At 42.1% G+C, this 20,318-nt stretch overlaps 1 protein-coding gene across 1 annotated transcript; it reads left to right on the top strand.

The window, feature by feature from the left end:
• Window positions 1-2,586: 2,586 nt before the first annotated feature.
• Window positions 2,587-7,852, top strand: LOC128844470 (parvalbumin, thymic CPV3). The gene is made up of 5 exons (XM_054042232.1): window positions 2,587-2,627; window positions 3,223-3,290; window positions 3,738-3,870; window positions 4,333-4,442; window positions 7,544-7,852. The coding sequence occupies exons 2-5, from the start codon at window positions 3,230-3,232 to the stop codon at window positions 7,567-7,569; spliced, it is 330 nt and encodes a 109-aa protein (XP_053898207.1). The 5' UTR covers window positions 2,587-2,627; window positions 3,223-3,229; the 3' UTR covers window positions 7,570-7,852.
• The last annotated feature ends 12,466 nt before the right edge of the window (window positions 7,853-20,318 follow it).

The following is a 20,318-nucleotide window of genomic DNA, read 5'->3' as shown; positions in this document are numbered from 1 at the left end:
GGCCATGTCGAATTTAGCGCTACTCCCCTCGTCGGGGAGGAGTACAGAAGTCGAATTAAAGAGACCTCTATGTCGAACTAAATACCTTCGCGGTGTGGACGGGTGCAGGGTTAATTCGATGTAACAGCGCTAACTTCGACATAAACGCCTAGTGTAGACCAGGCCTCAGCAAGGAAGTTATAAAGTGAGACTTCACATGATCTTGAAAAGACATAAGAGGACCTAAAATACAACATTTAGAAGATACAGAAGAGGATGCAAAACCCACCTGAAAGGGAAAGGGACAATTTATGGGAAAAACCTACACAAAATACATAGTACATCAGTCTCAGCTTCCTTTGATTGACTGACTATAACCAATTTTAAATGGAAGAGTAACATGAGTATGAAATACTGAGCTGAAAGGATGGATAGGAGGACCATGAAAAGCCATGGGACCAGATCTCCAAATGGTGCAAATCAGCACAACTCCATTAAAATAATTTGAAATACACTGATTTGCACCAGCTGAGGATCTGGCCCATGTTTCAAAGTGTGAGCCATGATTACTACGAATAGTTTTCCAGTTGACCAGAGACAGGAAAAGAGCCTGCTGACAGCATTCAGTATTTGGTATAGTTCATAGGAGACCCTGTTTATGAATCCTGAAGTCTATATTCAGTTTTACCTAGTCCTTATTGAGGCAATATTCTCACTGACCTCAAGGGGAATTTTCGCTGAATATGGATTGAGTAAAGCTTTCAGGATTTAGCCTACAGTGCAATTGTTCATATTCCAGCCACGGTATATAGAATTGACCCTGTTTGTGCAAACAATGCAATTAATCCCTATCCAACAATATTTGTGTAGATACTTTGGGCCAGATCTCTCAGCTGGTGGAAATGGGACTTAGGTCATTTCACATCAACTGCCCCTATTCAAGCCGATAGATCTTATTTTGTTACTAATTGTGCACAATTAAAGAGGCATTTAAAGCAAGTGTCTAATTATTAATGATTTAAGACTTCTTACAAAATGTGTGGTGATAAAGAAAGGAAATTATTATTAAATTATTATTACTTTTTTATATTGGTAACTCTTTATATTTCTTGATTCCAAATTGAGGTACACAAAAATTATGGTGCAATTACTCTGACTAATACTATGTAGATCACTAGTAAATCCACTGACATTTAATCATAAATTAATCATAGACTATCAGGGTTGGAAGGGACCTCAGGAGATCATCTAGTCCAACCCCCTGCTCAAAGCAGGACCAATCCCCAGACATCTAAGCAGTCCCCTCAAGGATTAAACTCACAACCCTGGGTTTAGCAGGCCAATGCTCAAACCACTGAGCTATTCCCCCCCCCCCTCCAATTTACACCAATATGAGATGAGAATCAAGTCTAGACTTATATGTAATTATATATAATGTATGACTTTTGTCTTCTGTGAGATATTCTCTGCTCAACATGTTAAGCAATTCCTACCAATACTAACAAGAGTAATGCATGCACTTCAAGAGGATAATATATGCATAAATGAATTACTGTACTAAAACCTGACAAATCTGTAAGTACAAACTAACAATTCAAGTGCTTTTACTGTGGTCTTCATCCTGCAACCCTTGCTCACATGAATAATCCTTAATCACATGAGCAGAAGCTTGCTTGAGAAGTGTAACCTGAACTCTGCAGTTCCAGGTTTTCTAACATTTGAGAGATTTCTTTTCAAATCTAATGTTCTTGAAAGTTAATATGGACTCAAACCACCACTATGTGCCTGCAATTCTAATTTCACGTTAAGGAAATTCCTTGTGTTGTTTTCTGTATAGGTCAATAGCCACACTAAGATCCAATCTGTCATTTGTAAAATACATGTTATCTATTCCATGTATTTAAAATGACTTACATATGGATTATTTAGCTAGGCCATCCTGCTTTGCAAGGAAGAAATGGATAACAAAACTAACCTGTTTAATTTTACCCTAATTTAGCTGTCTTTTGCTGTCAGGGATAGTTTTGGTCTCCCCTCTGTCCCTTTCCAGGGATAGCACTGTAATTTAGGAAATGGCTTGGACATGTGAAAATCAAGCTTGCTGTAGAAAGATCATCCCAAAGGATGTCTTCCTTTCCCCTATCCTAATGACAAGTTCTCTTTGTCAGACTGACACATCACTTCAGATCTTTCATCTCTCACTTCCTCTGAGCCTCCCCAGAGTCAACAGACTTAGGGAAACCAAACTGGCTTTTCTTTTCTAAGCATCTGACTGTTGGAGTCACCTTCCAGCATGTGACTTTAAAATCTGGATGCTATTTGGAAACCCCAAGTCCTTGGAGTTTATAGACTATGTCTTGATAGCAGAGTTGAAAAGTAATTAAGCACATATGTGGATTTATTAAAAATTTGCTGCTCTTGTTTGTATTCCCTTACAATATAAATAGAAAAAAAGTTTATTTAGTTAGGCAGGAAATTTGAGCTCGGTCTCAAGTCGAGCATTTGATCCATGACAAGGTAACCTAAGTAGTGGTTATTGTCACCTTTTGAATCCTATATAAGACAGGCTGGCAAGCCAGACAACACTACTGTTTTGTCTCATATCTCTTCAGCTATTTTTTCTTCACCTACTTGGGAAAATCAAAAAGGTGAGCAGCCAGCTAGAGATTAAAGAGCAGATCTGTGCAACGGTGAGCCAGTAGCAAGTACAGTAGCTCATGGTGTAAGATGTTCAGTTTTATCTCTGGAGGTTATATACAGATGGAGCTTATGTAGATAAGTTCCGGTTTTTGTTTTCTTTTTTAGGCGTGCTGGTGGAGGAAAAAAACTTCTTTCCTTTCCTTTTTCTTCTGCATGCCCTATTATTGTATATTGCTAAATGCCACACATTCCAACAAACTAGTGGTTAGGTTACTTTAACTATTACGTAGAGAGTTTAAACCTGTCTGACATGCCTAAATATTGAGTAGGTAACAGATAAAAATGTGTCACCAACTTAAAATGATATTCATGCAAACAAATTGATTAAAATAGGGATATAAAAAAATTTCAGTAACAGTAGTTTCAGTGTATACCAATTAGCTTCTCTTCCCTTAAAATACTCCTGTTACAATGTTGAATTTAAAAATGGTCTATTATAAAACTCTAAACAAACGAGTTTACTGGGGGGACATGTTTACTTGTGTATGTGTTTGCAATTCACTTGTACCTGTCTGCAATACATTTTTTTTTTTTTTGGACCAGGTTTAAGATGAGCATCACTGACATCCTCAGCCCTTCTGATATTGCTGCTGCCCTGAGGGACTGCCAAGGTAAGAAAATCTACAGGTGAACATAAAGCTGTTATTCAGCAAAATATGTAACAAATTTAATTCAGTCTTCAAGGAATACTGAAGATACGTTTCCAGAGAGTTCACCGTGGAAAAGAGATTTTCTGTTGTCAGACTTAGTGGCTGGCTGAGTTAATTTGTTACTGTTCATGACTAAGGCTGATGGCGGGCTGAGTTTATACGTTATCCACATATGATTTTTTTAATGTTTTCAGACGCTCATTTATTATGTTGTAAGATTAATTAAATTGTCAGGGCACCTAGAGCTTCTTGTATTGGCAGCCCTTTTTATTTTACTACTGTTTACATCGAAACAATAACATTAAAATATCAAAGTAACATGATCAGACGGTTCAGGATTTGAAGCTGAGACAAGGAGTGCTAACTGAAGTGACTTGGGTCATCCTGGCTTTTATTGTTTATCTCCAGCCCCCGATTCCTTCAGCCACAAAAAATTCTTTCAGATCAGCGGAATGTCCAAAAAGAGCAGCAGTCAGATCAAGGATATCTTCCGGCTCTTAGACAATGATCAAAGCGGCTTTATCGAGGAAGATGAGCTCAAGTAAGGGGTTTCTTTGTTTCTTTGACTAGTAAGAGACTTTCACAGAGGTCAGCATTACTCTGTGTCCTAAACCTTCCTCTGCTGAAGCTGAGGGCAGGTCATGCTGAATGTAAGTATGGTAAATCCTTGTACTGATTTTGAATGATGTCCTATGGGAATCTTTAGAGAGAAAACAATACAGTCTAAAAACTAGCAATAAAGAAGAGAGTAGGTACAGAAAAATGTCATTCCCCAAGGCTGTGCTTTGCCAAAGTGTACAGTCAAACATGCCCGGACTGCACTTATCAAGCAGGAATGTATGAAATTAAGCTTTAACTCCCAGAACAATGCAAGCTCTGTTTGGATGATTTAGCAAAAAGGTGTAGATAATCTGTTTATAGAAACTGATCGGCTTGATAATGCACCTGGCATAAAAAGAATTGTCTTCCATGATAATCACACCCAAAGGATATTTTCCTCTAGGTATTTCCTCCAGCGGTTTGAGTGCGGAGCCAGAGTATTAACTGCTTCAGAAACCAAGACTTTTTTGGCAGCTGCAGATCATGATGGGGATGGCAAAATTGGGGTTGAAGGTATGAAGTTAATTACATATTGAATAATGTGCAGAAGAATGTGATTATGGGACCTCATTCTTCTCCCACTTACACTGGTTTCCCATCAGTGTGACTCCACTGACTTCTGTGGAGTCACCCTTGATTTACAACCTGTGTGAGGGGAGAATCAGGCCACGATGTTGGAGACCCATCTTTGAAATCCCTTGTGCAGGAGCAGGCTGAAAAGATCAGACCACATATCCTATGGAACCTAATAATTACTGCTCACTCCAAACTCCTGTTTACTTCAATGGGAATTCTATGTTCAGAATAGTGGGATGATTCTCTTCCCACTTACACTGGTCTGAATCAGGAGTGACAGCATTTGTGGAGTTACACTAATGTAAAAACTATGAGAGGAAGACTCAGACAATGGCAGGATCACCACAGTATCAAGTACAAGTGGGTTCATTTACACTAGAATACACCAGCAATAACTCCATTACTCCATTCATGTCAGTGAAATTATTCCAGATTTGCAAAAGTTTAAATGAGAGAAGTATTTGAACCATTGTCTGTTTTGCACAGAAGCAATACAGGGTGAGTGTAATAGGAGGGCAGAGATGATCAAGTAGCATCATCTCCCTTCCGCAGATCCCACAGAAGGTCCTCTATGTGTGGGGTTTGAATGCTGTGGATTTCCGGTAGAGTGTCTGGGTTAGGATGGGGTCCGACCTGGGGGAATGATCACCCTAGACCAGCCGTTCTCAAACTTCATTGCACCGTGACCCCTTCTGACAACAAAAATTACTATGTGACCCCAGGAGCGGGGACCAAAACCTGAGCCCACCCAAGTCCTGCCAAAGCCCAAGCCCCACCACCCTGGGCCAGGGGACCAAAGCCCAAGCGCAAGGGCTTCAGCCCCCAGGTCAGGGGCCTGTAACCTAAGCCCCACCACCCACGCTGAGGCCCTCAGGCTTCGGCTTCAGCCCTGGGCGGTGTGGCTCAGGCTTTGGCTTCTGCCCCAGCATGTCTAATGCCAGCCCTGATGACCCCACTAAAATGGAGTTGTGACCCATTCTGGTGTCCCAACCCACGGTTTGAGAATCGCTGCCCTAGGCAGTAGCATCTTGCCCCAACACCTGGAGATTCTAGTCTGATTTAATGCCCAATGCAGCAGTAACTTCCACATGTCCAGGTTCTGTGTCTTCTAGTCCCCCTTTTGGGACAGGTGGTGCACAAAGTTGGGCAAGCAGCCAATGGCAGCTTGGCTGAAGAAGAGGACAGGCTTCCATGGAGAAGGGGCCCTAGAGAGCAACATGAAAGGAATATCCCTGTGTGCAGGTTCCCCAGCCTGCTGCATGATGGGAGGGCCACAACTCTCCTGTTCCTTCCCCTAGAGCAGGGGTGGGCAACCTATGGCCACAAGCCTTTTTAAGCCAGACCACGAGCTCCCGTGGGGGAGTGGGGTCTGGAGCTTGCCCCACTCCGGCGCTCCAGCCAGGGTGCTGGGTCGGGGGCTGCATCACGCGGCTCAGCCCTGCTCCGGCGCTGCAGCTGGGGCGCAAGTTCGGGGACTGCACCACGTGGCTCGGACCCACTCCGGCGCTCCAGCCAGGGTGCAGGGTTGGGGGCCACACCACGCGGCTCCCAGAAGCAGCGGCAAGGTCCCACTCTGGCTCCTACCCTCTCCAATGGCCCCCTCCGGCACTCCAATGGAAACTGCAGGGGCAGTGCCTGCGGATGGGGCAGCATGCAGAGCCACCTGGCCGTACCTTCGCATAGGAGCCGGAGAAGGGACATGCCACTGCTTCTAAGTGCTGCTTGCGGTAAGCGTCGCTGGGAGCCTGCACCCCTGAGCCTCTCCCGACACCCCAACCTCTTGGCCCCGCATTGATCCCCCTCCCGCTGTCCAAACCCCTCAATCCCAGCCTGGAGCACCCTCCTGCACCCCAAACCTCTCATTCCCAGCCCCACCTCAGAGCCCGCACTCCCAGCTGGAACCTGCACCCCTTCCCGCACCCCTGCCCCAGACATGATCCCCCTCCTGTCCTCCAAATCCCTCGGTCCCAGCCCAGAGCACCCTCCTACACCCCAAACTCCTCATCCTTAGCCCCACCCCAGAGCCCACACCCCCAACCAAAGATCTCACCCCCTCCCACACCCCAATCCCAATTTTGTGGGCATTCATGGCCTGACATACAGTTTCTATTCCCCAATGTGGCCCTCAGTCAGTTTGCCCACCCCTGTCCTAGAGGGAATATTCTGTCCCACAGAATCTAAGGGCCTGCAAGGTTCTAAAAGCTGCCATCTTTCTGTGTAGGCCCAATGCTCTATGTAGGCCCATGCTTAGTCTAAATGAACTAAAAAAGTCAATTAAAAAATAGGAGATGGTTGAACATATTTTGCTTTATTTAAAACCCACTCAAACATCATGGCTTCAGACGCTAATTCAAACTAACATATTATTGGGTTCCTACTTAATTTAGAAGAGATTATGAAAAAGAGGGGCAGAGGGAATTGGGAACAATATTAATATAGTATAAACACCACAAAGAGGACATTCAGTTGTGCCAGTCTAGCTCTTGGTGGCTATAATACATAACACACATTTTCCTTGAGGTAGGAAAATGTGTGTTTCTTTTAAAAATGAAATCAACCTTGGGAAAAAGATGTGGGTTTAAACTACAAGAAAATGGGGTTGTGAAATTAGTCTGGTGAACCCCCCCAAGTAGTCCAAAAGGTCCATAAAATAGTGAACTTCATGAGGTTCTATAATAAGCAGCAAATAATAGAGGGAAAATTTGCATGACTGTTTTCTTGGATGCATTAATCTGAGAGAAATAATTTAGGTAATAAACCCCAGTACTGGTGACTATAATCCCAAAATTGCATGACTCAGGATGATGCTTGTCAGTTAGTCTGAGATGGAGGAGAAACCTACTTTATAACAATCAGGAGACTTGTTCAAAAACGTATATATTTCTTCTATTTTTTTTACTTCCCATCTAGGCTTCTTTCACTTGTTTGTTTTATGCTCTTTTCAGCTGCAAAGCTCTTGATAAGGCTGTAGTGTTCAGTTTTTTTCAATGTATTGTTTTTATTAATGCTACTGTTACTTCTCCATTGTTCTTTGGTAGAATTCCAGGAAATGGTGCACTCCTGAAGGACTGAAGGCAACAGAGAAAGAAACAGAAAGGGGAGGGGGGATGAATCTGCAGGAGATGATACTCTAAAACTCTGTAAATCAGGGAGTCCCCTTGTTTATTTATTAATCTTCACAGTGTCTGTTATTTGTTTGCTGCTCTAGTGAGGTACCAAAGCACCAGTTAATATTGATTTTTGATAATGTGGACCATCTTACCATGTTCTAGGAATACATTTCAGCAGACACTGCCCTTAAAATTAACCAATAAAAATAAATTTCTCATCACATGCTGTTGCCTGTGTTTGATCTTTCTGACCACCACACTGGAACATGTGTGAATTCCTAAACTAAAAGTGTTAATCTCTGAAAGATACTGATTCCCACTCCAGCCCTCCATCGGCAGCCGTTCTGTTGAAGTCAATGGAAGTTCTCTTGTTGGGTCAAGCCCAAATTTTTAACCAAACTGTTGACAGTCAAAGACTAAGTCCTGCAGCTTTTACTCAGGAAGATATGGGGGAAAGAAATCTCTGCCTGACTTCCAATTAAAAAACATTCATGGACTTTTGCCTAAGAAAGAGCTTCAGGATGGGGCTGTCACAATATCATGCAGACCCTTGATAAGGACAATAAACTATCCAAATAGGAGATAACAGCTTTCTGCTTGATTTTGTCGTAGTAATTTAGGCTCAGGACTATGCTCTCCTGAGGAAGGGACAAAATCAGAAGAAAACCCACACATATTTGAGGCTGCAGAGAAGTTGTCATATCATGGAGTCTTCAAAATCGCAGAGAAGGCTAATGGCCTTCCTCTAACCACAGATTTGTGAGAAAATCCCTCAGGTATAGCCCTGGTGTACACTACAAACTTATGTTGGCATAACTACGTCACTCAGGGCTGTGGAAAGTCCAGTGTTATTTCAACGGGAGGTCTTCTCCTGTGGACATAGCTACCACCTCTTGAGGAGGTGGAGTACCTATGCCAACGGGAGAAGCTCTCCTGTCAACATAGGCAGCGCTGTAAGTGTAGACAAGCTCATAGAAGCCCAGATCGTACTCCCTAGGCCCTTTTACTCTAAGGCTGTAGTGCTCCAGTGCCGCCCCACTGGTGGCTGGCCTTTAGCTTTCTTCGGGGAGGATGCCTGAATGTGTGGAGGAATCTATGGGGAATTACTGTTGACATGGCTCAGGGCCCCTGCGTACCAATCACAAGAGACTTCCAGTCTGTGCCTACAGTGTCAGAAAAATGCCCTCCCCCAAGCCTGTTATTTTATGCACTGCTGGAGAAATACTTTTATGAACAAATAATCATCCATTCATTAGGAAAACAGGCCAGATGCATTAGATGGAGTATATCTGATGACACATTGACTTTCACAACTCATCTGGCTGGGCATGGCATCTTTTTCTTCAAACTGTAAATCTTTGTCTTGTCTACTCAAAATGCTTAACATTCAAAATTAGTAATAGACGAGGAACCAAATTCTATCCACAGTCATATCTTTGAAGCCTCACTGGAGGCTGACCTCAGCAACTTCAAAGGGGATGTATGAGTGGGGCTGATGAAAGAATCCAGCTTAAAATTACATATTTGTTTATATTTTATAACCAGCTACTGTATTTGCAAATTGGTTCCCTCCTTTACTGCAAAGGCCTGAGTTCAGGATTCCATGCCCCCCCCCCCACCCCGCCACCCCCATGTCTGCAATGATTGATGACATTACCAATACCAAATACAGTGCAGGAAAATGTTGATTGGGGCATAATCATTTGTTGCTAGGATGACCAGATGAGAGGAAGAAAATATTGGGACACATGGGGGGTGGGGGAGCAAAAAAAAAAAAAAAGCCAAGTGCTGCCGGCAGAGTGACAACCAAAAAAAAAAAGTTGCCAAAAATCGGCTGGGACGCGGGACAAACACCTAAATATCAGGACGGTCCCGATTTTATCGGGACATCTGGTCACCCTAGTTGTTGCAGAGGAAGGAAATACAGAATCTTTGAAAGCACCTAGGACAAGGAGCTATATACATCTTACAGCAGCAAAGTCACAGAAACTGTATTCAATTAATCCAATTTACAAGCACTTTTACTTACTATTATTAGGATGTTGTTTTGGGCCACACACACATTATCTTCCCTCCAAGCAGTATGTTGCCAGTCTAAAGTAATATACTGGAAAAAATCCCAATGGTTTCAAATGCATTTCACACTGAAACACAAACGTTTACACAAATTAAGCTTTTCCTTGTACTGCATGAAGGTTTTTTTCTGGAGTCATCTCATTCACAATGTCCTAAACCAGCAGTACTAATACAAATTCAAATATAACGCATTTTTCCAATGTCCCTCTTTCTCCCACCTCTCTAATCTCTTCTTCCTTTGGGAGTACAGTATCATACAAGCAAAGTCATCTTATCCTTTCTAAATAGACACACAAATTCAAGGTGCTGCTTATATGGTTGGTTGAACAGCAGAATTATTATTCCATGTCTGAATGTTTTGTACAGCTTCATTTAATTGTTTGAGCACCTGGACACTGTGTACACATGTGGAAATAGAATAAGGTTGCCATGTTTTCCCCTTTATTGTTAATAAATTGTACTAACACATTCAATAAGAAATGAACATTTATTTAACTAGTACGACAATGTTAAGAAATGTGGGACCAGATCCTTACCTGGCCACCACAGTTTCATTGGCTTCAACTGAGCTACTCCTATTCACACCAGTTGAAGATCTGGTCCACGGAGTTTTTGATAGCATATGATGAATGCCACATGACAATCACAAGGAAAAGAAATGTGAGGAACCCTGGACTAGTTCACATGTAAGTAACAATGTGGGGAGGGATAGCTCAGTGGTTTGATCATTGGCCTGCTAAACCCAGCATTGTGAGTTCAATCCGTAAGGGGCCATTTAGGGATCTGGAGCAAAAATCTGTCTTGGGATTGGTCCTGCTTTGAGCAGGGGATTGGACTAGATGACCTCCTGAGGTCCATTCTAACAAAAACAAACCCATTTTACTGGCAATAAAGTAAAGTGCTCTGATGTTGAATAATCATATTACCCTGGCCCAAGAAACAGATGTAAGATCAAGAACATATCCTGCTGCCATTGCAGGCCCAGCTCTGGTTCATCTCAACTGTAGGATACGCATTACAGACCCAGATCAGAAGAACCTGAGGGCACAGTATCAAATCTATTATTCCCCTCCAAACTCAAATGCAGGAAATGATCTCTCAGAACTAAATGCTTTGAGTGTGTTCACATAATATTTGAGCCCAGAGACAGGACCAACCTAGTCAATCTACAGTCATCCAAACACCAAAGACTTCCCAGAAGAGCTGATCAAGACAGTGTCTGATGACAAAGTTTACCAGGCTTGTGGTCTTTGAAGACTTCCATCCACGCAGGCAGTATGTTTAACTTGGCGTCACAAAATCTCCTATGTGAGCTCCCCAATTTAGGTTTCTGACATGCAATTTCCAGATCCTCACACCTAGCTGACCATATTCTAGACCAGCTGTTTCCAAACTTTATTGACTCAAGTAGTACAACCTGAAAATTTCTCCTTTTTGTGCACATTTGTTTAGGCCTTAATAGGCTTATCCTAAGTATTTCCAGATTTTACAGAATAAATGCCTAAGGAACACTAAAATGTACAGTGATAACATCCTTTTTAAACACCTCAGGTTTTTAGACAGTGCATCAAAAGGAAACATAATGGATCACCCGCTATTCTTATTTATGTTTTGGGTGTTATTCAGATCACAAGGCACAATTACATGTTATAAATGACATCTTGTTATACTTTGATATGCCACTGAACTACATTCAATGGCTTGACTCTTTAAACGTGTCTAATTTAACTTCAACGTTCCTTTTAATTCATTCTCTGGATTATTGTGGCATATGTGCAAAAGTGCTGTGACGTTGCACTCTATATAGTATATGATTTTATGAAAGTATCTGATGAGTGTGAATATAATGTAACTGGAATATGCTTTATGCAAAAGGTCTCTTGTAAGGTATCATTACAAAGCTTATAATCTACTGAGTCTGGTCATCCTATCTGTATAAATGTATCACTCTTGTATCTGAAACTAGAAATATGAAATATAACTCATAATATTGTAATTATGCAAAGTGTGGGCCATTAATGGTGGTTTGGAATCTTGATGGCTCCCATTAACCAGGACAATTGTCTGTAGATGGCTCTGTTTTACTTGTAAGTCTTCCTGTATACGTGTGTGCTGGCAAGTGGATAATGAAGTCTTACAGTGACATGTGATCATGTCACCTGAACTGGAATCCATCTTTAACCTGGTGTTTTTCCATTTAGAAGGAGCGGGGGAACCCAGAGAGGGACAAAGGATTCCCACCTTATGCAAAAAATATATAAGTGGGTGGAACAGAACAAAGGGGCGGCCATCATGAGAAATCCCCTAGCTACCACCTGAGCTGGAACAGGGGCTGTACCAGGGAAAAGGATTGTGCCCAGACTAGGAAGGCATCCAGTCTGTGAAAGAAACTTATTGAAACATCTCTGAGGGTGAGATTTTATCTGTATTCAGTTTTATTACTGTATTAGGCTTAGACTTGCATGTTGTTGTTTTTTATTTTGTTTGTTAATTCACTTTGTTCTGTCTGCTATTACCACTTAAATCCTACTTTCTGTATTTAATAAAATCACTTTTTACTTATCAACTAACCCAGAGTATGTATTAATACCTGGAGGGGGGGCAAACAGCTGTGCATATCTCTCTATCAGTGTTATAGAGGGTGAACAATTTATGAGTTTACCCTGTATACGCTTTATACAGGGTAAAACTGATTTATTCGGGGTTTGGACCCCATTGGGAGTTGGGCATCTGAGTGTTAAAGACAGGAACACTTTTTAAGTTGCTTTCAGGTAAATCTGCAGCTTTGGGGCACATGGTTCAGGCGCTGGGTCTGTGCTGGAGCAGACTGGTGGGTCTGGCTCAACAAGACAGGGTGCTAGAGTCCCAAGCTGGCAGGGAAAGCAGGGTCAGAAGTAGTCTTGGCACATCAGTTGGCAGTCCCAAGGGGGTTTCTGTGATCCAACCCATCACAAGTGCCCTTTGCACAAAACTGAAATCAAGAAAAATACAAAACATTTTGAGTAGCCCTTGAAGAAAATTTTAAAAAGCGCTCTTAAGGAGAAGTAGGTGCCTATGTCAAATGGCGGAGGTCTGGGGTGAGTGACTGAAGGAGAAAGAGGAGCTCAGAAAGGAGGGGTGCAAGTGAGGAAGTCTTGGCTGAAAGTGAGGATTTACCTGGGCATCAGGCAGCTTCAGCTCCAGGAGGTCCCTTTCTCCTCAGCTGCTCCAGTCTAGCTCCATCCCAAGCTTGGCCCCTGGAAGACTGCGCTGCTGGGCAAGCTGCACATGGGAAGGCTGGGCAAGCTGCTAGGAGGTAGCTCAAATGGCATCCAGCCAGCTACTCTGCAGCTGTAGCCAGACTTTTACAGTGCTGTCAACCCGAGTGATTTTTTGTGACTGACAGGATTTCAGAGGGTGCTGGTGATGACGCGAGAAGCACCAGACCCCTGGTGAAGTCCAGCCCTGGTAGAAGCTGTCAGAGTCTCTCCTCTTTGTCTTTCCCGCAGAAGAGAACAAAGAGCTCAGCTCCCTCCTTCCCGACTCTGAGAAACGTGGACAGGACAGCGACTCTGCTCCTCCCCCATCCACCATCTCACCTGGGAAGGAGTGGAGTAGGAGTGAAGAGCAGCATCCCCCGGCTTGGTATGTGGGAGCGGGGACCCTGCTGTAGCCCCTCCGCCAAAGGCCTGAGGGGGCAAAAAACTCCAGAAGGAAGAGAGATGAGGCTGATGGGGCTGAACAGAGGAGCGGGGCTGATGGAAGCTTGAATTGATGGGGGCTGAACTGATGGTGGGGGCTGAATTGAGGGACATGGGGGATGGCAGGGTGGGGATGGGTGAACTGATGCAGGGACTGAGGGACAGGATTAATTGCTGGGTAGGGAGCAGGCAGATGTGTGGGTGAGAGCTCTTGCAGCAGGGGCCAAAATCATTTTACCAAACATGCTTGGGAGAGTGGGCAACACTAATTGCCGCACCGCCTGGGAAGGGGCAGATGGAATTCAAGATAAAAGTGTCACGGAGTATTGGGGAACTCAGGGCCCTGCACCCCCGGCTTCCTGCGATTCACCATGACTCTCAGCCAGCCAGTAAAGCAGAAGGTTTATTTGGATGACAGGAATACAGTCCAAGACAGGTCTTGCAGGCACAGACAACAGGGACCCCCTCAGTTAGGTCCATCTTGGGGTCCCCGGGCATCCCAGCCCAGCCCCCCTTGGGAGGTCAGAGCCATCTCTGCCTCCCAGCCCTCTCTCCCTGCCTGCTTCCAGCACACTGCCTTCAGCGACCCCTCCCACAGCCTTTGTCTAGTTTCCCGGGCTAAGGAGTCGCCTCGCCTTCAACCCCTTCCTGGGTTCTCATGTTACACACTCAGGTATGCGCCCTCGGGCAGATCCCATCCTCCAATGCAGACTATCCCAGCACACTCCCCTGTCAGCATTCACAGACCACAGTGAGAACAGGCCCAGTTCGTCACAAAAAGACAGACTGAAAAAACAATATAATATTTATTTTTAAATCTTTTTTTTTTTAACCAATCAAATGATTTTGCGGTGTTTGCCTCATGATTTTTGATCTCTTGAGGTTGTCAACACTGCTTTTAACCACTGGACCCGACCAACTGCCCCCACCCTTCAACTTCCCTGGAGCGACAGGAGGCAATTCCCCATACATCCCCCAGTTTCCAGCCCTACAGAGAACAGACTGCAGCCTCTGCAGAGCAGAGAGCTCAGATGGAGCTTCCACTTGGCAGCAGCTTCCTGTGGGGGGAGCCTCTGATGTCAGGGCTCCCTACCTTTTAGATAGACAGCTGAGTGCACCCATTTGCACTGCCACAGTGCACAATACATCGCTAAACATGACTTCTAGGGAAGAATTGTCAATGAGACTTATTCATTATGTCTGAAAGCAGCCATTAAAGAGTATTTTGCATCTTGGCCATTTTCTGGTGCTCTGCAACCTGTGTGAAAACTGTTCATTTGAAACAGGAAGGGTTTTGTTTTTGTCTATTTTTCAAGAGTTGTGTGTGTGCCACTTCCACCAAACTCATGTCCACACTTTGGGAAACCCTTCTCTAGACTAGATCCTTAGCTGTACATGCATTTAAGACACACAAACTACCCAGGGTTCTGGTCAGACTGCTGCCTTCTTCCGATGGGAATCAGAACTGACTGTGTCTCCAGATAAGAAGAAGCTATTACCATGGTCCACACCAAAAGCTCACTGCTGCAGTCAAATTTCCAAATGTACTTGTGCCCAATGAGAGGCCCAGGAGTAGAAAAATTAGTGAAGCACTGCAAGTTCTGCAACACTGCTTGATTATTGCTATTGAGAGCAAGCCCTGAAGTGTGCCCTCCCCTTGTACCAATGGACCAGGACTGTGAAATGTCTTAGAGTGTATAATCTTGCTCAGGATTACCAAATAAAAACATACTTTTTAATTTGATCATGTGCTTCTTAGTAGTTCTAATTAGATATGGCTTGCAGGACATTAGGACATCAAATGAGGGAGGATCCAATACATTATCTCAGCACACTCCGAGACTCTCTCTAAATTCCAGTGTTCAAGGCATCAGCATTCAAAGGAAGCTTTGTATAGCATTTCTTTGAAAAATCTCTATAGTACAGTGGTTGCACTAAACAGTGTCTTCCATTTTGAGAAACATTACTAGTTCCAGTGGGAGCCTGCATTTTAAGTAAAGAGAAACTGGTAGAATTTTTTGAAATGGAGGAAACTTTTAAAGTCAGATCTATTACAGTTTTACATCCTCTCCAAATCATGCTATTTATTGCTGTAACTTCATAGGGAAGGATGATCTTGTGTCTAAAACAGACAAGATCTTAGACAAGGGAGAAGCCCTTTGCCTTAATATTAGTAGACAATCTGACTTCCTCCAACTGTATCTGAGAGAATCAAAATATTGATTTACAAGCAACAATTTATAAGCTTACTGGATTTTCTTCTGATCATGCAAACATGAATTTCAGTTCTCTTCAGACATACACTGGTTGACTATTTTCACTCCACAGAAGATATGTGCAGGTTTATGGGGTAAGAATTTTTGCTTTATTAAACACTGAGTCATCAAATTAGAATGATAAACATTTATTAAAGATGTTATAAGGAACAAATTGGTGTACCACAAACACATTACACTGTTTAATAACTAAATTTCACTGCCTGAGATTGGATTCTTACATTTGGGTCTTCTTCCTCAATACTCAGCATTTATATAATCATGACAAAGCTCTGGCGTTAACTCACTGATAAGCTTAAAGGGAAACATATAATGGTTTTACCCTCTATGGACTGCAGACTTGTAAAGAGATTATATAATATGAGCATTATTATGAGCAATACCTAATAAAGACCTTTCCTTATGTGATATAGTCAAATTACTGTTTTTTGAATCCAACAACCCCTAATTCAAGCTCAGTCAGCCACAATAGATTTCATACAAATTCAAGCTTTTTTTCCCCCATTACTATGGCAGCAATTCATTGATTTGCACAGTGAAGGATATTTTTGTAGTATAAGCCAAAAACTAAATTTAAAAAATATAAAGGGAGGGTTTTGGAGAATGAAGCAAAATTTGTTGGAAGACGAACACTGTGAAAGCCCACATATTCCTACACCTGAAGGTTTCTGTTGCTCATCATCTCCTACGTACAAAATTTATTCACAGAAATCAACAGAAGGGGTTGGAATGACAGATCAGCCCCATATTGGGCTTTACAAGGAAAACTGGAAGGTTTCTGAATGTTTCTTTTCATTATCAATATTTTTCTTTTTACTTTATTTTTACAGCTTACCATTCCCATCTTAGTAAAATTAAAATCACACTTATGCAAAATGTTGGGGAGGCATGTTACATACATGACATTTCAGAAAAAGGAGATAGAGCCCAACTATTCCTTCTATAATGTATTACCTTCTCATTCAGCGCTAAAATGCCTTGAGCCCCAGTGTTATAAGAAGCTCTGTGGGGGTTCAGGTTTCTACCTGCTTTGAGCTCATTCCAAGATCAGAGCCTTATTTTGTAACTACTTGTAGAGCAATATCAAACTGCTGACTCACCGACTTTTGGTTACACTTTTAGCCCTCAGACTGTCAATGAAATAACTATTTGACCTGTCAGCTGTATTTATTTACAGCTGTCATCTCCAACACCCAGAGTGATTTATAGTATTCTTTTTGTTAAGTCTGCTATTATGCAGCTGACAGAGATGCTCAAAATAGTACCAAGAAACAGTCAACAACTCTAAAAGTATGACATGATAAAAAATATTCCTATTTCCCACATCAGACTAAAGTTTTTGTTTTTTTATGTATGGTAAAACACAGATAAAAAGTTTTTTAGTTATTTGCCCATGGTTGCTGGGGTAATCCACTGTCACATTTAACTGCAAATGCATTTGTACAATAGTTTGATTTTATGTAATGAAGGGGTAGGAATCAGATTTCAAACTCACAGCTATCTAATGACACTCTGCAAATGCCAAGGTGTGGTGTTACTGTGCATACAATTAAGAAGATAGGATGAAACTGGAACCACAATAATAATTTCCATCTGCCTTGTTAATGTGTACACTAGGACTGTAGTTTTAACCATTTTACATTATGTTTTAGCCATTATCACAGACGCAACATATATTTTGATAAATTCCTCAGAAAAAACTTTGTCGAGTTATAGTTAAGATTGCAGAAGTGCATTTCCCATCAATACAATCACTAGACATCTAGAAAATCACTAGTTAAGGAAACATTAGTATCCATACCACTCACATGCCACCTTAGAAATCACACATAACCACATTCCTATCCTATCTGCTTCTACAACATAGCTCCTTTTAGTATTATTATTAAATAGTTGTATTGCCATAGCGCTTAGGAGCCCCAGTTATGAACCTTATCCCCATTGTGCTAGATGTTGTACAAATGCAGAACAAAAACACAGTACCTATCCACAATCTACTAAACTTTTAATAATTGCACTGATGGGAAATGCACTTGATCATACTTAAATATGAGTTACCAAACATATCAGCATTGGAATTTCCATTTTTGTTTTTAAATAAGCGATAAAGGGACATGTTTGTCCCATCTGACTTGCTGTTCCAATCTCCACCACCACCTACTATGCTCCTTTGGGATGTTTTTTTGGAAATATTTTATTCTGACTATTTCTAGGCTGTGTCACATCTCTCAAATGAATTGGCAGCTGCAACATTCTAGAACGAAATTTTTTAATGTTAATTTTTTTTTTATAAGTGGAAGAATTAGGAACTGGAATGATCAGCCTTTCTGATTACTTACATTTGGTACTGGATGTTTTTCATGTTTGGCCAAACTCTCAGATCTTTATTCTGTCTTTACTCTGGCAACTCTACTCAGTGCCACTCAATCCATGAGTGTTTCTGTAGCCCTCATGCCCAGCTTCCTCTCCTGCCAGTACTGAAACATGCTCAAGATGAACTGAGAGAGAGAGAGAGAGCTGCATGGAGGACCTGGCACTGGAAGAAGTCAGTCTCCCCTTGCTGCTGCTTCTGTAACACCACAAACAGCAGTTTAAAAATCTGCTGAGGCTCATTGGAAGTCCTGGGTCTTTTGCTAAGATTTGGGTGTACCAGAGCATTACTACTTCTCCTCTCCTAATTGCAGCCTTGACTGTAGGGAAAATATGGTCACAACTCTTTAGTGTTTCTGGTGAAATATATTATTGTGGAGCTGTCAGTAGTGACAACATAGTTAAGTTTGCATTAAGATTTGCACTTCTAATGGGTATTAAATTCCTTTCTCATGTATAAAAAGTAATGTGTATCAATACCACATTTACAACACTTACTCAGGGTCTTCTTCTTAGCGTATGCACAACATACTTCAGGTGGCATGTGATCAGGATTCATCACTGAATTTGGTCCACTGGTTAGATCATTAGCTTCCCCAGCCTGGGCACTAACGGTGAGCGTGAGGTGAACGCTGATCCCGAGGACTTGATTTAGCACTACCTTACTGCAGTTTTATGCCTGTGGAACTCCACACTGGACTAATGAAATGGTGAAACAGCCCCTGGATTTTTAGGGAAACCATCACCTGCAGTTGGGCATGACTAATGCTATCCAGACTCACTCTGAGAAGTTAGACAATCTGGACAAAATAGTAGAATAGATTAAGACAGCACACAATACAATGATGAAAGTAACTAACTGAGAACTTGAGGGGAAACAGACATAGAAAATATGATCTTCTTCCAAATTTAATCTTGCACAACTTGCTTGCAACTCTACAGTGCAGTACTCTGTAAAAATGGCATTGTGGGGTACCATGTTTATTTTTATTGACTCCAGATCTGTCTACAAGCAAGGGTTTTTTCTAAATGCCTGACTCATGAACACTGCTTGAGTAACTGAAGCTGGGATTTTGCCATCTCAGGCATCATCACACGTAATAAAGAAACTGGAAAAATTCTGCTCTTAGTTACACCTTACAGTTTCATAGATCTAAGGACCAGAAAGGACCATATGATTATCTAGTCTAACCTTCTGCAACTGCAGAGGCTGTAGAATATTGCCAAAAAATTTCTGCATCAAGCCTAATAATCTGTGGTTGAATGGGGGCATCTCTTAGAATAACATCCAGTCTTGATTTAAAGACTTTAAATAATGGAGAATCCACCACATCTCTTTCTAAATTGTTTGAGTAGTTAATTATCTTCACTGTCAAAATAGTCCCTTTATTTGCAGTTGAAATTTGTCTAGCTTCAACTTCCAACCGCTAGATCTAGTTCTGCTAGATTAAACCCCCCCTAACTTCAGATATCTTCTTCTTATACTAACACACAGTAGTCAAGTCATCTCAATCGTCTCTATAAAATATATAGATTGAAATCCTTAGTCTGACATTGTAAGGCATATTCTCTAGACCTCAATCATTCCTGTGGTTCTTTGCTGAACACTCTCTAATTTCCAACATACTTTAAAAAGTATGAATATCAGAACAGGACACAGTATTCCACTTGTGATCTCATCAATATTGTATACAGAGGTAATATCACTTCCCTGCTCCTACCTGATATTCCCCCAGAGATAGGCCAGTGTGGAAACAACAGGGTTCCAGAAGTTTACTTGAGGACACGATTTGGCTCAGCCCGTTTCAGAACTTACTGACTAATCACATTAATGTGTGAGGACAATATTGTAAGCACCTGACTGGAAGCTGTCTGGGACAGGGACCGTGTCTACCTGTACATCTAGTGCGGAGCTCAGTGGTCTTAATAGGGGCCTTTGGCCACTCCCACAATACAAATAATAAATAATTAAAAGAGGAGAAGGAATAAACCACAAAGACCTTTTTCAAATGTGTAAGTTCATGAAATCCTGGTCCTGCTAAATAATGTCAAAACTCCCATTGACTTCATTGGGACCAAGATTTCACCCTCTAGTTTTATGAAAGCTTAACCAGACTTGAGCCACCCGACCCTGCAGCTCTAGATACTTTTCAACTTCCTCCATCCACACAAAGCACGTCAAAATCCCTGCAAGCGTCATAAAGAAATGCTCACCCAGAGAGTATCACCATCCCACTACAACACTATTCAGCGGCGCTGCTCAGGCCAGTCCCCCACCTGAACACCCCTTACCCATAACCA

Source organism: Malaclemys terrapin, chromosome 10 (genome assembly GCF_027887155.1).
Source record: "Malaclemys terrapin pileata isolate rMalTer1 chromosome 10, rMalTer1.hap1, whole genome shotgun sequence".
NCBI lineage: Eukaryota > Metazoa > Chordata > Testudines > Emydidae > Malaclemys > Malaclemys terrapin.
Note: the sequence above shows the minus strand (reverse complement) of the source record. Positions and strands in the feature narration are given on the sequence as shown.

Bases quoted from the DNA above. Each gene is read 5' to 3' on its own strand.
- LOC128844470 (XM_054042232.1), top strand. From the start codon at position 3,230: ATGAGCATCACTGACATCCTCAGCCCTTCTGATATTGCTGCTGCCCTG. The intron at 3,871-4,332 runs GTAAGGGGTTTC...ATTTTCCTCTAG, and splicing joins ATCGAGGAAGATGAGCTCAA to GTATTTCCTCCAGCGGTTTG. The intron at 4,443-7,543 runs GTATGAAGTTAA...GTTCTTTGGTAG, and splicing joins TGGCAAAATTGGGGTTGAAG to AATTCCAGGAAATGGTGCAC.